This window comes from Ochotona curzoniae, unplaced genomic scaffold (genome assembly GCF_017591425.1).
Source record: "Ochotona curzoniae isolate NIBS_2020 unplaced genomic scaffold, NIBS_Ocur_1.0 scaffold_4683, whole genome shotgun sequence".
NCBI classification, from domain to species: Eukaryota; Metazoa; Chordata; class Mammalia; order Lagomorpha; family Ochotonidae; genus Ochotona; species Ochotona curzoniae.
The window spans coordinates 19,755,131-19,778,393 of record NW_024467121.1 but is presented as its reverse complement, the minus strand read 5'-3'; the positions used below and the strand labels follow the sequence as shown (position 1 = coordinate 19,778,393).

The 23,263-nt window shown below is 48.3% G+C and overlaps 1 protein-coding gene across 3 annotated transcripts in view; it reads left to right on the top strand.

The window, feature by feature from the left end:
- The window catches only part of FRMD4A (FERM domain containing 4A), a 546,990-nt gene that overhangs the window by 505,011 nt on the left and 18,716 nt on the right, over positions 1–23,263 (top strand). For all 3 annotated transcript variants that reach the window (XM_040967963.1, XM_040967964.1, XM_040967966.1), the window contains 4 exons: positions 2,265–2,406; positions 16,412–16,545; positions 20,141–20,263; positions 22,845–23,073. In XM_040967963.1, coding sequence (XP_040823897.1) covers positions 2,265–2,406; positions 16,412–16,545; positions 20,141–20,263; positions 22,845–23,073 — 628 coding nt within the window. The remainder of the gene's footprint in view (positions 1–2,264; positions 2,407–16,411; positions 16,546–20,140; positions 20,264–22,844; positions 23,074–23,263) is intronic.

The following is a 23,263-nucleotide window of genomic DNA, read 5'->3' as shown; positions in this document are numbered from 1 at the left end:
GGTATCCACCTTTGCTGGGGGCTGTAGGTCTGCCTGAGTTGGCACCCTGTGGCCATGCAAGTACGGGCTGTCCCCTGGGTGAGCACTTGGCTGGGCAATATAAGAACAAGAAGAATGGCTCAAGCTGGCTGGTGCTATTGAGACGCTGGGTGGAAATGCAAGCAAAGGCCCTTCCTGTTTTCTACCGCAAGCCAAAATCCTTCCAGGGCCTGGCAGCCAGCATTGTTTCCCAGTCTGAGAAGCCAACCTGGCTTCTGAATGCAAGGCAAGAAGCCGAGGTTAGAAAGGAGGCATGAAAGGAAGAAAGATCAAAGGGAGACAGATGAGGAGGAAGAAGACAGTTCATGCCAGGTGAACACAACAGCATCCCCTCTGGCCCACGGGCCTTCATCTTGTCACTAGCGACCGGAAGTCCTGGACACTCACCACCATGGTCAACAACAACAACTCAGAGGCCAGAGGAAGGAAAGAGTCTCAGAGTTCATCGAAGGGACCCTGAGTCAGAGAGAGCAGGGCAGCAGTATATACCCCCTTGTGTTCCCATGCCCAGTGTCTCCCTTGTGTGGCCCAGGCGTGAGCAGCACATGAAATACCTAGAAATGTTGCCTGTGTGCTCCCCCAGTTCTATTAGTGTGTGCACGGCAGGCCGGAGCACCCAGAACACAGATGAGCAATGGGGGGGGGGGGTGGGTATCAGGAGGGTCCTTCAAAAAAACTTCACACCAAACAATGAAAATGGAATGAAAAGAAGTTTATTTTGCTGCAAAACCATTTTTAAATGTACACAGTTTAAGTTTTTTTCATAACATGGACTTTTTATGAGCTTTTTGAAGATCCTTATATGTGCAGATTCAAAAATTTGGGCACCCAAGCAAACGTATCGTTTAGTTCTATTTCCCATAAGCTTGTTGAAGTCTGCTTTGTACTAGCCTTCTGAGTTGCGCTTGGGAAGCACATAGGATAATTAAAAAAAAAAGTTTATTTCCTGAAAAGGAAAAAAAAGAGCAAAATACAAAACAATAGAAACAGGAAACAGAAGCACGTTTTCACTTACCAAAGGCAGTAAGTGACACAGATGGCTTCGCTGAGAAACAGCGGCTTTCAGCACTGTAACATAGCATCCTTCCCTAATTATTCTCACCTGCTGTGACCAGTTGCCAAGACACGCCAATTCGTCTCTGCACAAGATGCCGTGCAGTCTGACCCGCAGCCTGAAGATGCCACATCTGCATCAAGGTGTCAGAATGGAAGCCAAGCACTGGGTGGGCCTTGAGGATCCACAGCCGCAGACTGGCAGAGACCCCTGCCCACATTTACCATGATCCGCAAAGTGTCATCACCCTGTGCCCCAGGCTTTCTACAACCTCATGGCTCACAATTTCAGAGATTTTGAGTCACTCCTGAATTGATGTCACCATATCTTTCAAGCTTGGAAATTAGGGGTCCGGCATTGTGGTGCAGCAGGTTAAGCCACCACCTGTGAACATCCCATATTGGCACCATTTCAAGTCCTAGCTGCTCTACTGCCAGTCCAGCTCCCTGTTTAACATACCTGGGAAAGCAGAAGATGGCCACAGTGCTTGGGCCACTGCACCCACATGGAAGACCAGTATGAAGCTCCTGACTCCTGGCTCTAGCCTGGCCCAGCCCTGGCCCTTGCAGCCATGTTGGGGTGAACCTGCAACTGGAAGATCTCTCTCTCCTCTTTCTGTCTCCCCCTTCTCCCTGTAACTGTTTCAAATAATTTTTTTAAAACCCTGAAAATCATGTCTTTCCATGTTTAAACACAAATTAGTTGTAAGCACAGCTGTTCAGTGAGAGCTGCGTGCCAGGCAGAAGACACGAGAAGGAAAGGCTAGAACAGGGAGGGCGGGCATCCTTCCCATGCTGTGCTTCCTTGGACCCCTATCCACACCCTCGGTGGCAGGTGGCACTTTCCCTGTGTTATCCTTGGGAATAACACGAGTCAGTGACAGCAGCTTTCCCAGTGTCAGCCCTGCAAAACCTATGTTCTTCAGGCCTGTGTAGTGCTGCCCATGGAGCCAGTGCTTAGCAGTTCTTCCACACTGCCAGCCCCAAGCCACTTCTGCCCCTGCCAGGAGTGTGGGTAATGGGTAATTGGGCCAAAGAACCCAAACAAAAAACTCCACAGGTCCGAGTCATCAGCCAAGTTACTGAACTCAGGACCACTTGCAGGGGCCTGGTTACTGTTCCATTTCCAAGAGGGGTGCTCCCCCTATAACCTGCTTGTCTTCCCCTTCTAGTCCAAAATCCATGCAGCACGAAGCCTGAGTGAGATCGCCATCGACCTGACTGAGACTGGCACGCTGAAGACCTCGAAGCTGGCCAACATGGGAAGCAAAGGGAAGATCATCAGCGGCAGCAGCGGGAGCCTGCTGTCCTCAGGTAGCTGCGCCCTGGTGGGCCAGGGAGGGTGTGGTACAGGAACTACAAGCCATGGTGCATGTGCACCTGCAACCAGTTCTGGTTTCCAGACCAAGGTTTGGAACCAAATGAGGATCTGAAAAGCCCTGGAATGTCAGAGAACCCGTGGGACCACCCAGTATAGGGGGGATTGCTGGTTACACTAAGCCTCTGCAAATGCTCCCGAGCCTTGCAGAGTGCCAATGTCCCACCATCATCAGGAATGCCCACTCGTGGGTTCTCCTGCCTGCCTGTGAGAGAGGAACTGACACTCAGGAGAACTGAATTTTAGCCTGTTTCCAGTTGGACTTTTTCATTTCTTTTCCAAAAAAAGTCATTCATTTGAATGGCAAAGTGACAGATCTTCTAGCCTCTAGTTCTCTCCCCAAAAGGCTGCAACTGCCAGTGCTGGGCCCTGCTGAAGCCAGGAGCTCCATCTGGGTTTCCCACGTGGGTGCGGGGGACATCAAGCCCTTGGGTCATCCTCTGCTGCTTTCACAGGCACATTATCAGGGAGCTGGGTCAGGTGTGGAACAGCCAGGACTTGAACTGGCGCTCCTATGCTCTATCAGCCCTCAGGAGGATTTCTCAGATAACTGTTACTCACACAGGAAAAGAGACTTGCTATCATAGGTTCAGTTTGGGACAGATGGAAGAAGGATTAGGCGCTGTTGGTACTGAGAGAGAGAGAGAGATCTGGTTCTGCCAACAGTCCCTGTATGTACTGGATTGGGCAGGTGGTCCTGTCTTTACATGTTGGAAAGAACAGAAATGAGATGTTAGATCTGGCTGAGTTCAAGCATGGGGATGAAATGACAGGAAGAGGAGCAGGTTAAAGGAGGGCAGGGAGAGAGATGGGGGAAGTGTTAGGACCAGAGCCTGCTGGAAAGAATCTGCCTAACTAGGCACTGGGGGATACCTCAGCTCGCATCCTGAGCCTGAAAAATCAAGCCAGGTGCCCTTACCCCCTCTCTCCCTCTAAGGTGGTTCATGTAACCTGGAAATGCAACCTGCAGGCAACAGCAACAACAAATGAAAAAGGAAAAGAAACAGTCAAGGAAGAGTTACTAAGAATTGTCTAGTTAGCTTCTGAGCCGCTGTAGGCCAGTCACAGCCAGGACAAGGCTCCAGACGACAGCCTAGGGAGAGGAAGTGTATCCTTCCTGCATTTGGCGTGGGGCAGGTGGAGGGGAAGCTTGGAGCATCTCAGTGGATGGCCAGGGACCTGGCTCACGGCTCGGTGTTTATGAACACAATACAACATATGTCCTGTTGTTCTTAAATAGAGCCATCAAAGTTACATAAGCTTTGGACCCCCTAAAACCCAGGGCCTGCTTCTGCTGGGTTACCCCAAGTTCTCTTTAAACCCCTCCCAGCCTCGGAGTCTTTAAAAACAGCTCATCCAAACAAAGTGTTCAAGGATCACTCTTTCTGGAGCTTAGAAGTTGGCAATGGAGACTGCTGAAAATGCTGCCTTCTGGGATCAAAGACAAGGCCATTCACTGTAGGAGACACCCTCTACCCCCTGGAATCTCAGCCACGCCCTGGCTCTAGCTGAATGGCCAAAGACATGGCCAAAGCCCCGCACCTTATCTTTGGCACAAGACACAACAGGATTCTGTAACCCCACTTAAAACCCTGAGTCTTGGATTAGAGCTGGGACTTGTCTGTCTGCCTTCCTCCTGTATGGAGGCCTGGGGAATCAGGCCCAGGTCCAGCTGGCTTGTTTCTGGCTCAGCGGGTCTCAGACTTGGGCAGGTGTCAGAAGCACAAGGAGCACTTGCTTCTCCAGACTCCCCTGCCAACAGCCCCATCAGCAATTCTGTAGGAGTAGGGAAAGCCCGAGAATTTGCGTCTTGACCAAATCCTCTGGGCTGAAGGTTTATTTATTTTGAAAATTTATACACACAGATCTTCCATCCACTGGTTCACTCTTTAGATTGCTGCATCAGCCAGTGCAGAGCCAACCTGAAGCCAGGAGCTTCATCCCATGTAGGTGGCAGGGGCCCAAGCAGTTGAGTCAGCCTCTACTGCTGTGCCAGGCACATTAGCAGGAAGCTGGGTCAGAAGTGGAGCAGGCAGAACATGAATAGGCACCCATATAAGATGCCAGTGCTCTAGGCTGCAGCTTTGCCCACTACGCCACAAGGCTGGCTCCAGGAGCCACTGTTACCTAAGAAGAGAGAAAAGCTTACACTGAGTACAGGATCACAGAGTCAGGGACCCTGGCTTTCAGCCTGTATCCTGGTCTATCTGTGTGACACCCTCACTCCTGGCAGTGCCCAGACACTGGGGTGGTAACCTCATAGCAGTTACAAATAAGTTGTGCTCGGGAGCCCAAAAACTGCTGAGATGCAGCAAACGTTTACACACCAGAAGTAAGACCCAGACATGCTTTGGGCTGGAATGCAGCAAGTGTCTGCTGTGGCTGTTGGTACCCCGCATGGTGGGCTAGGAACAGTCACAAGGTTGTCTTGCTGCTGAATCCACCCCTGTGCTGAACGCATCAGCTTCTTTCTCTCAGGATAATTAAAGATAGGCTGGTGCTGTGGGATAGCAGGTTAAGCATCCATAGCATCACATGGCTAGAATTTGAGTCCCAGCTGCTTCATTTTAGATTCAGCTCCCTGCTAATGCACCTGGGAAAGCAGCAAAGGATAGTCCAGGTGTTTGGGCTCCTGCATCCATTTGGCAGATCCAGAAGCTCCTGGCTCCAAACCGGCCCATCTCTGGCCTTTGAAGCCATTTGGGGAGTGAACCAGTATAGATGAAAGATCTTTCTTTGTAACTCGGCTGTTCAAATGAAAATACAGAAGTAAATAAAAATAAATACATAAAAATTTTGAAGTGATTATTAAGTGCCCAATAATTCAGCACTAGGGCTCGCAGCATACTTGGTTGTTGGGAGATGGGAGCTGCGGCTGCTGACACGGTGGCTTTGCCTGTGTGGGAGCTTGGCCATGCCTGTGACTGTGCAGTTATGGGGGAGGGCCCTCGGCGTAGACCAATGACCATGTCAGCCTCTTCCCAACCCTGTGCAGCATCCTTTCATGCCGCACTTGCAGTGCTTTGGAGCTGCCCCGATCCTATGCCCCATGCCTCAGGACAGAAAGACAGGGCAATGGAGGGAGAGTCGGCAACCTGGAAGCATTCCATCAGTGAACACAGGGAGTTTCCAGAATCCGTCAGCCTTGCCCTCCTGTCCACGGGGCTGCTGACCACTCCTTGCACTGGGAGAGGAAGCCGTCGCCTGAGGAAACTCAGTAACACCGATTTTGCACCCCACGCTGCGGCAAGTGTACCTAGGGCTGGCTTTCTGCCCCTCTTGATCCCTCTGTCTGTGGTCTCTCACAGACAGGGCAGGGCCACATGCCTGCTCCTCCAGATCAACCTTGAACTTACATACTTGCCAGACCTGACAAGGGTGCTTCAGAACAGTTCATGGCAAATCTGTATTGTGAAAACACTAGGCATGGCTGTCTAATTTTTTTTTGATACCAAAATAAACTTCATATATATATATATATATATGTATAATATATATAGAAACTTTTCTTTTAATTCTATGATTCCATGAGCTCTTTAAAGTACCCTCATAATATTCTAACTTTCAATTTAAATTGGTTCCAACCCCAGGACCCAAATTAGTAAATGTTCTCCTTAGTAGAATATTGGTTCCTTAAAAAGCATCCTGAGACCATTATTGTGGCACAACAGATTAGATTGCTGCCTGTGACACCAACATCCCATATTAGAGTGGAGTTTGAACCTGGGAGCTCTGCCTCTGGTCCAGCTCCCTGCTGATGAACCTGGGAAAGCAGTACAAGATGGCCCAAGTTCTTGGAGCTGGGACATGAACCCGTGCCCATATGGGATGCCAGTGCAGCAGGTGGCACTTTACCTGCTACGCTACAATGCCAGTCTCGGTTTTACTATTTAAGAATGTGTCATTACCTTTAAAATCCTTGAGGTCCTTTGGTGTCCAGGATCATAGATGCTAAAGAAATGAAGACATAGCATTGAACCCTGTGAAAGAAGTCACAAGTGCACACCTATTAATGCCCTGTGACACAAGCTGTCATGACCCAAAGAAAAGGAAACAGATGAAGCGACCACTAAGACTGGCAGACAGGCCACAGTGAGTCCTGTATTGGTGATCCTCGAGGCTCTCCCCCGCCCCTGTGGGCCTGCACCTCATGTCCTCGTGGAGACTTGGAAGGCATGCTGGAGGTGTTCAGAGCTGTGGGCTAAAGGGTAACAAGCTCCTGCCTCCTGCTGTGGCACTCAGGAGTGTATAAACCCCAGGAAGGCTTTGGAATCCATATCCTAAAGCAGCTGTGTGGGGCTCTGTGATCTGCTAGTGTCCCCTGGAAGCAGAGAGCACACGTGGGACATCTTACTCACCCCACACTGTGAGTGTAGACATTTCCTGGGAAGGGAGAGAGGTGCCTCTCTCCATAACTTTGATTTCCTTGTGCTTTGGCTAACGAAGCCTCAGGAAGCTCTGACCGAGTTTGAGAGGATTACAGTGACTTCTGACCACTTCATTAAAATGTCTTCAGAGATTTTAAAAAAGAGGAATCCTATTTGTGGGAACTGGAAAAAAAAGAAAAGGGGTTGATTCCTCCTTTCCTTGTCTTCCATTTCTTAAAATCACATGAGAGACGGATGGAAAGGAAATGGAGCAGAATAGAAACCATCCTCTGTTGGTGGGTGTAGCTGAAGACACACAGCCTTCTCATGGTATCTGAATGTGAGTGGGTCCCTCTGTACATGGTGTGGGGGACTTGCCGTGACAGACTGACTCTGACTACATCCAGGTGTGGCAGAGGAGGGAGCTAGGCTTTTGCACCTGGGCTGTTAGAAGACAACAGCACATACAGATCAGCCTAGGAGAGACCCTGTGTGTCTCAGGGCCCAGTGGCTCCAGGCATGGACCACCCAAACAAGGAAAATCACTGTGCACCTTCCTGAAATGCATGAAGGAGACCCCTGCTGGCCTCCTCCTTGGAAATCCAGGGGCCTCCATCACCCCAAACAAACTGCATCTGTGGCTGGGAACGGGACTTGGGCTGTATGTGGGACACAGTGGCAGGTGAGTCATTTCGGGGTGATCAACAGGATTGCCAAGAATAGGGTGGTGGCGCTTGTGGTGTAAAACAATAAGAACCAAACCAAACCTATAGCATACCATCTCAGCCCAGCTCCGGCACTGGCACCTTCCGGTCTGGGAGACACATGCTGTCCAGTCGTGCCAACATTAGTCTTTGCTCATCACTCAACTGTTCACACATTCTTGTTCTCTGAATGCAAGCACTTCCTCCCATTGTTGGAACGTTTATTAATAACTAACGTAGCAATGAGGACGCCAGCCGATGACATGCCTCCTGTACAGAGACCCGATCTTCTGGGGGGCTGCCAGCTTTGTGGTCGGGGCTGTGTATTCACTGCCTTACACTGGGGTAAATAACAATATTCCCCCACCACAAACAGACAGACTCTCTCTCTCTCTGTCTTGATGCTGTCTTTTTGGCCCCTATGCTTTGGTCTCCTAAAGGTTTCTGTTATCAGCTGCCTGCCACTCTCTCTGATGTCTCCCTGTGAGCTTTCTCTGGGGACCTGACCTCTGTCACACCAGTGACCTGGCCCGCGGGATGCTGCCCGAGGAGTTGACGTTGATCAGGGTTTGCTTACGCTGGACTGCGTAACTGGTGAGGGCTGCAGAACCTCCTTCAGCCAATTGGGTGATACTGGGCTTGTTTGAGCAAGACCTGCCTGAGTCAGGCTTGGTAAAGGAGACAGATGGTGATCCTTTCTACCTTGTTTCTGTTTTTTTGTTTGTGGGGAAGGGCTGGATGAAAAGCAAACAACCTGATAAAGTCATCAAGTCATTTCTGCTTCGGTATGCGTGGCCTCGGGAGATGCTGATCAAGAAATACTTGGTTACTATAGAGAGCCAGCATGGAATGACAACACGAAGGGACAGCTTTCCAAAGATGGTGATTTGAAACACTGAGACAGAAAGCTCATGCTCACCTCTAAGAGGCTTTTCTATGTTCCCACACAGGCGAACTCTGCCTGCATTCTCGTTTGCTAGGAGCATGGAACAAGGGTCCTTGAAGTTTGCAATGAATCTCTCCAGAACCTGGGAGAGTCCCAGACCAGGAAAGTTTACATCACCCAGGATAGTTTCCAGGGGACGTTTTAGCAGAGGATGCTGATTCCTTAAAGGGACAGCTCAGTTCCCTCCATCTCTCCCCAGTTTCCTTTGTGCCCTTCGCCCTGTGGGGATTGGCCAGCAAGGTGGGCTGTCCCAGAGCCTGGCACCCGCCATCACAAGATGCTTGCTTTTCAGAGACCTTCCATGATTGTGTTATTACTAGAATGAGCCTGGTGAAATGTTTTCCAAGCATGCATTTTTTTAAAGATTTATTTATTTATTGGAAAGTCAGATATACAGAGAGGAGGAGAGACAGAGAGGAAGATCTTCTGTCTGATGATTCACTCCCCAAGTGAGCGCAACGACTGATGCTATGCTGATCCAAAACCAGGAGCCAGGAACTTTTTCCGGGTATCCCACATGGGTGCAGGGTCCCAAGGCTTTGGGCCATCCTCGACTGCTTTCCCAGGCCACAAGCAGAGAGCTGGATGGGAAGTGGGGCTGCCGGGATTAGAACCAGCGCCCATATGGGATCCCGGTGCGTTCAAGGCAAGGATTTTAGCCGCTAGGCCATGCCGCCGGGGCCCCCAAACGTGCATTTTTCACGTTCAAAGTCACATTGAATTCCCTCAAATGATCCCCAGAAATAAGCTGCAGTCCTGCCGTCTGTAGCATGACCTGGCCTCCCAAGGACTCCCAGGATGCCTTTGATGTAAGGAATTCATCCTTGAGGATCTGCCCAGGAAGTAAATATCTCTTTATCGGAAAGAAGAGCTCAGACCTTTTCCTCCTATGTGTTCCTGGGGTGTCTGCCAAAACTTGCTGCTTTTACAGATCTGCGGGGAAGAGCCCTGCCACTCCCCCCAAACAGTCCCCCCCGCCCCCACACACACACAACTACCAGAGCAGACTCATTGTCACTCCATTCCCAGTCGGTGAGTTTTCCCCTCCTTTGCGGAGGGAGGAAGGTGCCTCCTCTGTCTTCTAGCATTAGTGTCTCCTTGGTGTCAAAACATATAAGTCCAGGTTCCTGACCAGATCCTGCCTGGCAGGATGCACACTCACTTCCATCACTGATGGCCCAGGGTCGCCATGGGATGGGAGCGGGTTCTCCTTGGCCGCCGAGTGAGGACATCCGGCTGCTGCTGCTCACAGCTGGGTGTTCCCTGCACGGCCAGCTGCGTGCAAGCTGAGTTTGGGAGTTTCCCAGTGAAGAATGGGAAATGAGAGGGGTGGAGGCTGGGTCTCCCGTAGCACCCACTGCGTCCGGTTGTTTGCTCCAAGATTCCAAACAGCCCCTAAAGATACCTGATTTGGAGCAGATCACTCAGGGTTCCCCTGCCTGTGTTTGGACAGTTGTCTCTTTTTAAAGATGTATTTAATTTATTTGAAAGCATTAAAGCAAGAAAGATATTTCATCTATTGGTTCACTCCCAAAATGACAACATTCAGAGAAACCAGAGCCAGGAGCTTCTTCCAGGTTTCACATATGGGTGCAGGTGAGCCATCTTGCCCTGCTTTCCCAGTCACATTAGCAGGGAGCTGGATAGGAAGGAGAGCAGCTAGACCTAAACCAGAACCCACAGGCAAAGGCTTTACCTGCTCTGTCACAATGCTGGCCCCTAGGAAATGCCTCTGGGATCAGTTTTTTTTTTTTTCATCTCCATTGGCCAGATAATTTCTGACCTATTTCAATTAAAAACAAAAAAACAAAAACCGCACAGCAACAAAAAATAAGTGTTTTGGGTCCACATTAAAATGTGACCATGAACTAGCCAAAAAACAAAAGATGACATTTTCAATCTAGTCTCTTTTAGCAATAATCATACTCTGGATAAACCTCATTGGCTATGACAGTGCCAACTGCACAAAGCTGCAATCTAGTCTTTTGAATCAGTAAGGCAGTAAGCAGGAACAGAGCTTTCCTAGAGAGCTGACGAGCAGCCACCTGCTCCCCTCTGGTGGGTTGCTCTTTGAGGAAGTACAGTAACAATCCCCACTCCCCATACTGCTTAGCACCTTACAAGGGGCTCCAGGCATGCCCTTGTCACATTGGCCTGCCTTCTACAGTCAAGTACTTACAGCACTGCAGGGGAGAGCCCAGGCATGGATGGCAGATGGCATCACATGTTACATGTGGTTACCATGGCAACCCAGCAGCATCCAAGATACATGATCCACTCAGGGATTGAAACAAACCAAAATGTTCCAGTTGGAATCTCACATGTGCTTCCTGGTGCCCCCATGACCTCCTCCAGGAGAAGGGGAGATACTATACCCTGAAGTTTGAGTGAGCTTTGGAGTGCTGTAGCAATCCATTTCCTCTCCCTTTCCCCTCCTGAGGCCCTTTGAATTGATGGGGACACAGGAGTACACCTGCTTCTCTGCTTGGCCTGAGCCCTACTTTCATCTCAAGAGTCTCTCTGGAATGATGGCAAGGGAGGGGGAGGGAGCAATTCATAATGAAGGCTGGCAACCCCTTTTAAACAAACAGTGAATATTCATGGGGCCCTTAAAATGTTCTGAATGCTCTGAGGCATCTTCCAGTTTCATCTGCTTGAGTGCCGTCTCAACTTTTGAAGGTGCCCTGTATGCATCCCAGTTCATTGGTTATGTAACCTTGCCAAGGCAGAGCTAGGTAACCACTAGGCCTTCTAGTAGACTTCTGCCGTGGGAGGCTACAGTGCCAGTCTGTATTTTCTTTCATTTTTTTCTTCAATATTTTAAATTGTTTTATTTATACACAGTGAACAGATTTCACATATTTCACAATACAGATTTAAGCACAATGTAATACTTTTCATTCTATCCTCCCTCCTGCCCACCTTCACACCCTTCCTCCATTTTTTTTCTAAGTTTTTACAGTGACATACTTTGAGTTGATAGTTGCAGGTTAATATTCCATTATGTCGAATTCAACAAACAGTAAGTAGAAAGATAAAAACCTCACTGTGCAGTTTTCTGACTATAAACTCTTTCCTAAGGCCTGGGTGTTGCTTGAAATTGCATTAAAACCAAAAACTTCTCGGGTGTCACACGTGACTTTCAAATGTCTCTTAATCGTCTCTACCTCCTGCCTTGACTCCTGATGCTTGCGCAGCCCTTTGAAAAGTAGCAGTTGTTACTGATATTTCCATTCTGTACATTTTGATAACTCCCTCCTTCAGGCACAGAAATTGGCTCCATCCTTCATCCTCCTGTGTTCATATCCTAGACAGCAGGCATGTTTGCACAGCCTTGCCCTGGGCTGTAGAGAAGAGGAAAGGTGAATGTACAGGCTCCAGGTGGTAATTCAAGGTGCCCTCTGACCCATGAGGGGGCTGCAGTGGTTGCTGCAGGAAGGACGGAATTGGCAGAATGCTTGTCCTTCCTAAAGGCCCGGATGGTGCAGCAGGGGAAGACTGTGTAGCGCAGATGTCCCTTTCCAGTGTGACTGATGGCAGCAAAAGGAACTCCCTGAGTCTGCTTACTTAGTAACAGACTCTTCTGGTGGAGAAATCTTGGAGATCAGGTAGTCACGATATGGTGACTCCATGAGGTCTCTGACACGGGGCCTACCCTACTTCATAGCAGATGTGTGAGTAAAAACCCATGTCTTTCCTATCAGTGATTGCCTCTCTCATGTGCTGCATCTGTGTCCTTTAATTCCTTTATTATTATTTTTTAACAGAAGCATTTTTTTTTACAGAAGATTTATTTGTTTGGAAGGCAGAATGACACAGAAAGCAGCAGCACAGAGAGACCTTTCATTGGCTTGTTCACTTCCCAAAGGGCTGTGATGGCTGGGGCCAGTCCAGGCTGAAGCCAGGAATCCAGAATTCCATCCAGGTCTCCCACATGGGTGGCAGGGCTCAAACACTGAGGTCTTCCTTCTTCCTGCACCTGCTTTCCCAGGTGCATTTGCAGAGAGATAGACTGGAAGTGGAGCACCTAAGGCTCAGAAGCAGAATGCTTAATGTGCTGTGCCACAGTGCCTGCCTTTCCTCTTTGTTTTTTATTTTTTCCCCACGGGGCTAAACATATGATCTTGGAGAGGTCTTATGGGTGCAAAGACATATGCACTTTCAAATAACCGGAAATGGATAAATTACAGAAACCAGGAGCCTTCATTCATTGCCCAAGTCCATGTGCTGAGCTGCGATTATTCTGTCTAGAACCATTTTCCATATGCTTTTGACCTGTATGTGCAGCTCCCACTGACCTGAGCCCCAAGGCTTTCCACTGACTCAGTTTCTTGCTGGAGTCATGATGTCCCATGAGGACTGAAGGGAACACCTGTGGACAATGGAAAGAGCATGCAAGGCTCCCCCTCCCATGACTTTGTGTCTCTGAGGGTGCTTCCTGGGCACTTATTCTCTCCTCCTCATGGTAGCTGTGTTGGCTAGTTGCAGGTGACAGTCCATGAGCTCAGAGCACACAATCTCTGCCATAGGGAAGGCACTGCAACTCAAAAGTGACCCCCCTCCTCCGAAGAGGACTTCCTCTGCTTAACAGTGGGTTCTTCTTTTCAAATGCAACCTTGCAGCCTGCATACCTGAAACAGGTTCCAGTGGAACTGCTCTAGCTTGAGGAGAATGGAGGAGGAACTTCAGGCCACAAAATCTCCAGGATGCCTTTCCCTCCTTCCTCTGAGACAGCCCTTGAGGTTTCTTTGCCAACCCAGGACATCAAGAACACAACGCCTAAGCCTTTGCTGCTCCTTTGTGAATGGGGCTTTCAGAGCCCAAATTTACACTGACCTGCAGAGTCAAGTTCTTTCTTTAACCAGTACTTCCTTGAGTATCAGTGAAGAGGCAGTTCCAATGATGTCTTTCAATCTTGTGTGTGTGTATACGTGGATATTTATCTACCCTAAGTTAAGGGTTTACCTGTTCTAGGTAAGGTCTAAGTCCTATCTCGTGTGATCTTTACAGTGAATTCAGAGGAACAAGTCACTTGCTTGAGGTCACTGGTCTCGTGAGTAGTTTAGACTTTATCAGAACCAGATCTACTCCGCATCCTGTTACCAGTAGGATGGAATTGTGCGTGTCCAGGCCAGGCAGGCTCAGAGACTTTGCAGCATTCTTAACTTAGTACTCAGGAACCATACGTCTCCTGCAGCCATTTCCAGGCTAAAGGTGGGAAGCCAGCCAGTGTTACTGGTGCCAAACTAGGAGATCCGCGCCATCTAGTGTGCCAAGATTCTCTAACCCGTCTTATGTGGGTTTGGTATTTAGACTAATTATTATAAATAATAATAATTTAGGCAGCATTAATGAGCCCTGTAACTCAAGGCCAAATCGTAACTAATCCCATAACTGGAAACCCAATCATCCAAAAATTGCATGCCTTACCTCCCAAGGTTTAATGCGGTTGTGAGCTTGGCCATTCTTGCATGTGGGTAATTCTTAGATTTTACTTAATAAATCATCATTTCCTATTGTGAGGTTAGGCAGAGGTGAAAGGGAGAAAACAATGGATTTTTCACTAGAGCAAGAAATCCTTTAATCTTCTTGGACCCAAGTTTCCCCAGGACTGTTTTTTATACTGAAAGTCTTGACTTCCTCCTAGTATTATTTTACCTTCTTATTAATTCTTTCAACAATGCATCAGAGTGCGCCTCTGAATTTTCCTGTGTCTAAATGTGAGTGGTGACTACTACCAAGGATACAGATTAAGATTCGAGATGATTTAGCCACATGGCCTGTGATACATACAGACTAGAGGTAGTTTAGTGTTGATAAGTGTGGGATAGTTGGCTTACGGAAGTAGAAAACCCAAATCATTTCAGAAAAGGGGCACCTGCACTAATGCCCAGTGATGTGTTACCTGAGCAGGTCAGCATGTGGGTTTGGTATAAGGGAAACATGATGTGTAATGGAGTCTCAGTGAGAGTCAAGCTTTCTTTCGAGTTTGCTGTGGCTCTCCAGTGAAATGTTTTGGGGTCCTAGGCTTTTTATTACCAAGAGGACAGCCAGCTTTATTAGAGCATCCAAGTAGAGAACACTTAACATTTTGTCACCAGGCTACTATTTATTAGCTACTGTGAAGGCATAAATACAATTATGTCCTTGCAATGATAGATATTCTCTATTTTAAGCTCAGACAGCATGGGGAAGGAAAAGAACAAAGCCCAGTCGGAGGGCCTGGCGCGATAGCATAGTGATTAAAGTCCTCACGTTGCACGCGCCAGGATCCCATATGGGTGCCGGTTCTTATCCCGGCAGCCCTGCTTCCCATCCTGTTCCCCGCTTGTGGCTTGGGAAAGCAGTGGAGGACGGCCCAAAGCCTTGGGACCTTGCACCCACGTGAGACACCCAGAAGAGGCTCCTGGCTCCTGATTGGCGAGTAACGGCTGTTGCATTCATTTGGGCAGTGAATCATCGGACAGAAGATCTTTCTGCCTCTCCTCCTCTCTGTATACCCACCTTGCCAATAAATCTAAAAAAAAAAAAAAAAAAAAAAAGCCCAGTCAGAGCCACGATGTACTTACACATTGGGCATTTGTGGTGATCAGAGTTCAAGAACCTAGATGAATTGTGATTGCAGGAATGTGTGTTTCCTGCTCAGAGACTTCAAATCAAGGAGCAGAAAGGTGCAAGTGTATTTATGAGGGTAATTTGAGGATGGCAGACCTGTCTGGTGCAAAGCAGTTCTTTCTAGCCTTGTGATTCTGAGATGCCTCTCATCATTGGAGGAAAAAGGAATAGGATTAGTTAGTCCCAAACTGCTGGGAGTTTTATTGGGATTGCATTGATTCAACTAATTGATAGAGAATCAACATTTTTATAACATCCGACTTCCAAGTCATAACCACAGTATATGTCTGTTACCAGGCCTTTGTTTTTCTCAGCAGAGAATCTTCACTGAAGGGCTCCTTTACCTCTCTAAGTAGACTAAACTGTCTAGTATGTGCAGTTGTTGGATGCCGTCGTCAGTTGTATGGTCTGAGCCTCCGGAATGAACACCCAATTACACCTGTTCATTCCTAACACACTCACCGTGTGTGTGAAAAGAAAAGCAATAATAACCTGGTCTTTTTTCAGGGAGCTGGTATACTTTTGAGACCTCTCAAGGTAGAAAAGGAACAGTAGTTTTCAGAACAGATTTCAGGATCCAAACATTAAGGCTCCAAAATTCTTTTTGTCTAATCTAAATTCATACAGTTGGCATTTCAGCTGATTTTCTGTATGTTTATGGGTTTCATATGTAGCAGTCTTTTGAGTCATGCAGATATTTTATTCAGGAAAGTATGTGAACATATTACTTTTACTGGCAGAGAATTTGCCTATGATTCCATATCAATTTAAAAATGTAACAGAAGTCTGGTTTTCTTTTAAAAATGTATATATGCTGGTGGGAGGTAAGAAAAAGTAAGATAAGAACACTTTACAGTGGTTTTCTTTGGGTAAGTAGTTCATGGAATATTTTTATTCCTGCTTGCAATGTCAATACTTTTATAACAGACATGGGATTGAGAGAAAAGATATTGCTGGACAAAGTAAAATTTTAAATGTCCAAACTTCGGGGCTGAACTTTCCTTTCCCCCCTTTCCTTTCTACTGAAATTTGTTAGTGAAGTCCAAATGGATATGTGACATATCTTAAGATCATCAAGAAAGATAAACTCCCTTTCAGAAGTGTCAGTCTTTCCAACTAGTTGTAAATTCCACACAGCTCTGGAATGCGCTCTTCATGCTCGGAGCACTGAGCACCTGTTTTATTTCACACACTCTCCACTCTAGCGGTAAGTCCCACAGCCACAGAGCGGGCCCCAGTGAAATTCATTAGTGGTCCAGATGTGTGTTGCCCTCCCCAGCGGCCTAGTAACCTCTGTGTTTATTAACAGGTTCTCAGGAGTCAGACAGCTCACAGTCGGCCAAGAAAGACATGCTAGCTGCCTTGAAATCCAGGCAGGAAGCTCTGGAGGAGACGCTGCGCCAGCGGCTGGAGGAGCTTAAGAAGCTGTGTCTACGCGAAGCCGTAAGCAGCCCCAAACATGCTGTGCATGACGGTGTCCATCATCCAAAGTGGGGGAGGCAAGGGTAGGGATGGAGAGAGCCTCCTGGGAAGGAGAAAACACTCGTGAAAATTGGAAATACACAACTCTCCTCTAGTGTGCTTTCTCAGAAACAGAGTGTGAGTGACAGCTGATGTTGACAAAATGGCCAATGGGAAAGACCCCACTGGAGGCCACAAGGCCAGTCCCTTGTGCACCACAGCTGATGAAGCATGTCCTTGTGTGCTAGTACCTCTTGGACTATAAAGGCTTGCCAACGTCTTGGGCCTTTGTGCCTGAATTCAGTGCCACCTTGGGGTGCTTTGAGAGTATTCCAAATGTGTCTCTGGATATCGTGTTGGGAAACATTATTGGCAGTTAACAAGTACTGCGGGAGTCACTTGATATAGTCCTCTTTAAGCCAATGATCTGGTATTTCTTTTCTTCTTTTATTATTTTTGATTTATTTTTTTCACTTGAAAGAGTGACTGAGGAGAGAGAGAATTTTCCAAATAACCAAAACAGGCAGGACTGAGCCAACAAAGGAGGCAGGAGCTTCATCCAGATCTCCCACATAGGTGCAGGAGCCCAAACACTTGGGACCATCTTCACTGCATTTTCATAGTGCATTTTCAGGGAGCTGAACAGCCAGGATGTGAATAGCCCATAGGAGATGCCAGCTTTCTAGGCAGTGGCTTAACTGCTCCCTATCCCCGCCATGTATTTTTCTAATGGAATCCCAGCCTAATGCCTTAAGATCTTCGGGAAGCAGTGCTTCCCGGAACCTGAGTACATGATAGTCTCTGTTTTCACCAGGAGGAGCTGCTACTCATTCTGTTTATGCAGATGCCTTCCCACTTATCCCACCATTCTTTGGAGACTTGGTCTTTACATGTGACATGCATTGCTACGCCTAATGTGTATACACACCCGTGTGCCTGTGCCTGTACATGGGCACAGCAGCAGAAGGGACACACCACACAGCACCACAAAGAGCTCTATCAGGGAACAGCTCCTACTGGAAGCATAGAGAGGGTTTCAAATGAAGTCACATAGACCAAGTCCCCTCCCCCAGAGTGAGATCCTGTTACATTTCTTCAGTGTGGCTTAATTACGGTCTGGATTGATTTAAACCGGAGCCTGCTCAAAGCAGAACACATTAGCACAAATCCATTGCAAATCTTAGGAAAGCAGTTACCCCACCATGCGGTGCAGTTAACATTAGCAGAATGTTTGTAAAGAATAGACCTGAAGAATTGAAAACTGTGTGGATTTGCGTGCCTGCTTTTAATAATTTGTAAGGCCTAGTTTTCTTTTTCATAAAGAAAACGTCCCTAAACCCAGCAGGGCACCAACAATGGAAAATGGGAGAAACATGTCAGGGCAATGTTAGCGTGAGTTAAAAAAAAAAAATCTTACCATCTCTCTGAAAAACAAAGCAAAAAAGACAAAACAAAGCTCTCACTTTCTCTAATGTTGATGCAGGAGACTCATGGCTGGCTGGGACGGAAGAAAGAAGCCACCAGGAAGTGGGCTGCTGGGCTGTGCCTGTGCTTTGCTCCTGGGTCTCTCCTGCCTGGTCCCCATTCACCCGGAGTGGGGGCACAGGGCCTGGGGGCAGCTGTGTGGTCCCTGCAGAGCAGGGCAGCCAGCCTGAGGGCACAGGGAGCCTGGGGCAGAGAAAGAAAGGAGCTACAGCTGCAAGCACAAGGGCTGTTCTACCAGGTGGCTCCAGTTAGAGAAGTCAGGTTAAAACCATCAAGACCTTGACTCAGATACCTCAAGGCTGACTGGGAAGCATCAGTAGCCTCATTCTATGAACCTGTCTTAAAACCACAAACAGCTGAGAATTACAAATCCATGACAATGGTAACTTTTCTTGATTTTGTAAGTTTTGAGGTTAAAAAAAAATCTGCTAACTATGTAAAACTCTTTATTATTTATAGACAGACTTTTGGGGAAGATGGTAAAAAAGGAAGCTGAAAAGTAAACACATTAGTACTTGGGAGCCACTTAAGCCACAGTATAAGCGGAACGGGAGAAAACAGGAAAGATGGTTATAAGATGGTTCATGCGCAGTAGGGGGCCACTGTGTTGTGAAATGCTAGCACGGAGGGAGACACTCCAAGGGGTCATTTCCCATGGCTGTCTGAAAGAGCGGGCATTTGCATATGCGCGCACTCTACACACATGTGCACACACACACACAGACGCTGCACACTCAGCTCCCAGCAGCCTAAGGAGGGCCAGAAGGAAGGACCCTGCCAATTAGCGATGGAGGATTGGACTGCTCCAAACAAAAAGCTTTTTGTGTTCCTGCTGGATGTTCCCAGGAGAGACTTCTGAGCTCTTATTGGAGCAGCCCTGTGGGTCTTTGTTCAGCCTCTGTGCCTTGATTTGGGGGTAGCAAGCCAGAGCTGGGCTTGCCTGGCTGTACCCACATGGACTTTGGAGACAGACAGAAACTTTTTCTATTTAGAAGGGACTTGCGGTTAATGCCTGTCTTCTACTTCCTGGGGTTATTTGCTGTCTCAGATTTGATCTTTACGCCTAATTCTAATGCTGTCAAGCCCCAGATCCTCCTTCTGCCTTTGCCCAGGGTCACTGTTGGCTGAATTCTGTCCTCCACACAGCAGGCACATCTCTACAGCCTCAAATACACACAGTAGTAATCTGCCAGTCCTATGCATTATAATGTTGGGTATCTACTGAAACACATATCTTTTATACAGTTTAGTGCCCAGCCTGTTCCTTGATTGTCTCACTAGAGTGGCATAATTATTACTCATATTTAGAGAGGAGACAGAAAAGCACAGAGAGCTACTGCATGTCGGATCACTCCCCAAATGCCCACAGTGGCTCAAACTGGCTAGAGCCAGATATTGCCAGGAGCTGGGAACCCAGTGCAGCTAGGAAACCTGTGGCTATAGGGAATCCAACTCTTTGACCCATCACCACTGCCTCCCATTGGGCTGCATTAGCAGGAAGCTGGGATCTGGAGTGGAGCCGGAACTCCAGTGCAGACACTCCAATTCCTGGGCATCCTGTGGGAGAGAATTCTCACTACGTTCCATGCCCACACTCCCACGGCCAGTTTTAAAGTTAGGCAACCATGCACTTTTCTGGGATTTGCCATCTAGGGAGCATTCCACTTACAGAAACTCACTTGAAAGAAGCTGAGCTTCGACATTGGAGAGGGCATTAACGCAGTGGGAAGAACACACAGCTTAGAACAGAACTCCTGAAAAGCTGGTTTTACTCCCCCCCCCCCCCCCGGCCCGGTCTCTGCAGAGTGAACACATAGGAAACACTGACTAGATTAGCCAGGAAATGAACTTCGAATGTGAAGATGGCAACTTTATAGACTTGACAGTGACTTTGGAAAATGCTTTTTTGAACACCGGCTGTGGAAGGAAAAGGATCGTTCTCATTCTTTCTAGAGAAATGAAGTTTTCATTTCATGAGCATAGGCCTGTTGCTCACTGCTGCTGTTTCTCATCTGCAGTGAAGTGCACACACGTGTCCTAGAGGTTCTGCTGGGCCTTAGGCTTTACAGTAAATGCTATTTCACTTGTGCAGGAGCTCACGGGGAAGCTGCCAGTTGAATACCCCCTGGACCCTGGGGAGGAGCCCCCTGTTGTCCGGCGACGAATAGGGACTGCCTTCAAGCTAGATGAACAGAAGATCCTGCCTAAGGGAGAGGTATGGCCTTCCTGCTAGTGCTGATTTTTTGTTCCCATTCATTGGGCACTGTTGTTCTGTAATGATTTCTTCATTTCTACTTAATACCTGTATCTCTCCTTGATCTTTGCTTGCCTGTGCTGGTTGGTGGATCAGTCTGTGGTTCCTCCTGCTAGGACTGGGTAGCCTGCATTAGTGTTCATATTTTTGTTGAAGTTATTTAACAGTGGGCCTAGCACAAATGGCTACATCAGAGAACATTCCAGTAGCACTCCTATTTGTCTTTTGAAGGCCCTCAGCACTTTGCTATTCAGGGTCACACCTAATGGCTGATGTTTGGTTGAAAACAGTTAAAGAGGGAGCAAAACTCAGGCTCTGTCAGCAGGCAGGGAAGGTGCCACTATCTGGGGAAAGCTGGGGGAGGCCTGACCTTGCCTTTCTGTGCAGAGCAATTTTGTCCCTTTGGATCCAACAGTGGTGAGGGTTGCAATTGGAGAAATGGGAGAGAAAAGCTAGAAAACATAAACCAAACCTGAGTTCAAGGCTGGATAATCAGAAACCAGCCTCAGAGCAATAGAAAGATCAGGTATCCCTGCAGTCTTCAATCACATCCAAGAAGCATCTTCCCAAACCTATTCTAATCAACATGATGTGGAACACAAAGATCAGGGCCCAAAGCCAATGTGTGATTTAGAAGAACAAAGTCTTACAACAGACTGAGCAGCACTAACATTCTCATATGTACGCTGGCTTTAGAGGCTGGGGTGAGGGGAATTCAGCAGGGTCCCAAGTGCCCCAGGGAAGTCCTGAGGACTCCCCAGGACACTCATGGGCACACCAGAGTGCTTCATCCAGAGCAGAAGTCCCACTTGGAGTTTTGCTGTCTTAGACAATGAAGTTCATGGTCAGGGTTACATGAGGTAGTGTGGGATACGCATTGAATTCAGTACTTGGCACCTGCCTAGTGCTCACCAAGTATTAGATCCTTGGAAGAAGATGAGGGGTTGCAGCAGCTGCAGGTGGGAACTAGGGTGAGAGGATGGGAATTGGGACATAAAGTAGTCAGATTTCCCAAACCCACCTGGTCATCAGAACTACTCAGTGAACTTCAAGTTGTTGCTGGGCAGATGCCTGGCATTCCACTTGAAAAAGTATCCCCACTGTTACCGAGTATCCATCCTCCATTTATTTTGGTCTCACCACAGCCCCACTACATTTTTGCATACCCCTCAATACAGGATGTCTTCAGCACCCAAAGAGGGGTGAGTATTCATGACTCCTCTCCTCTATTGCCTCATCTCTGCACATCATATTTTCTCAGCATAAACAATGGCCCAGGAGGGGGTGGAACGCCACAGAGCTACTCTGGGAAGAAGGCAATCAGCTTTGGTTCTGTTGCTGCTATTCTCCCTGGGCATGCCCTGTGCTTCCCTGTGTGTGCCATGGGCAGCCATCTGCACAGCCAGGGTGTTCAGCATCATGCTTATTGCAGGTTAAGCAGCCAGGGTTTTGTCCAGGCTCCCTCACAGAACTCAAGGTCATTGTCTTGAGCCTGGGTTACCCAAACATCCCAAATCACAGAGCAGTCTTTGTCCCTAAGTGATGCCTGCTTCAAGACCCGGGACAGGAGGCTATTAGCAAATATTCTCCTTACAGAGAGAGAAAACGCAGCCCACATTTGAAGGATTTGGAAAGAGCTTATCTCCTAACAGTTGCATTTAACCTTCACCTTGTCCTTTCACTCCAACTCCTTGACTCGCTTCAGATTAAAGTGCTCAAAGTAAATGAAATCGGGCCAAGAAATAGTGTCCTTCATGAAAGCACCCAGCCTGGTGCATTGTGCTGAGAGGCAGAAGGAGGTCTTGGTCTATGAAACAGAAAGATCTGCTGACTGCAGCAGACAGAGGATCAGCTCCCACTTGGTTAGTTCAGTTAGGTGACTGGGAAGTGCCAAGGCCAAGTTGCCTCTACCGCCCATGTTTGTCCAGGAGCTCATCAGGTCCGACCTCCCCTCCAGGCTCCCCCGTGAGGCCAGCAAGATGCTAGGTCGCCCACTGTTCAAAAGCTTAGCCTTGAAGGGTACTAACTACAGCTGGCTTTGGCCAGACGGGTCTCAATAGGGAAGAAAAAGGAGAGAAATGGACGGGCAGGGGGATATTCTGCATTCGCCCCCAAACCTCTTGGACACAGGATTGAGCTACCCCTCCCAGACCCCTCAGCAGCCAGCCACAGTCTAACTTCTCCCTGGCCCAGAACTCTGAGGGGAACTGAAGGAAGGTATGGAGGCAGGAGGGATTCGCCCAGGAAACAGGCCAAGGAAAGCAAGCGGCTAGGGGGAGCCAGCTGCCCTCCAACGCCCAGCCCTGGATGGGGGGCAGGGACAGGCAAGTGTGAGGCCAGCCACAGCTCACACATATGCATCTGGGTGTGGCAGCCGGCAGACGCTTAAGCACTGGAGCCTCCCTGCAGTCATGCAAGGCAGTTGCTGATGGCTTCCTGATTGAAGTTGTGCTCCCATTAGGGCAGGGATGTGGGGTAAGGACAGGGGCTCCCGCTCAGCATCCCCAGCAAGTGTCCAGCCATGCCTCTCCCCTGCCCACAGGAAGCAGAGCTGGAACGCCTGGAACGTGAGTTTGCCATTCAGTCCCAGATTACGGAGGCTGCCCGCCGCCTCGCCAGTGATCCCAACGTCAGCAAGAAGTTGAAGAAACAGAGGAAAACCTCGTACTTGAATGCACTGAAGAAGCTGCAGGAGATTGAAAATGCCATCAATGAGAACCGCATCAAGTCGGGCAAGAAACCCACGCAGAGGGCTTCACTCATCATAGACGGTCAGTGCTCACAGGCTGCCTTGCCCGCACCCACACCCGCACACAGACATCAGGAAAGCGGATGTCAGGTCCCTCTCCCCACAACCTGCCCTAATCCTGCACAGCTTAAGCAGCTGCAGAACCACCCTGGCCTTTACTTAAGTGTCCATGAGATGACGCCAATAAGGTCTGATAAATAAAAGCAGTGGTC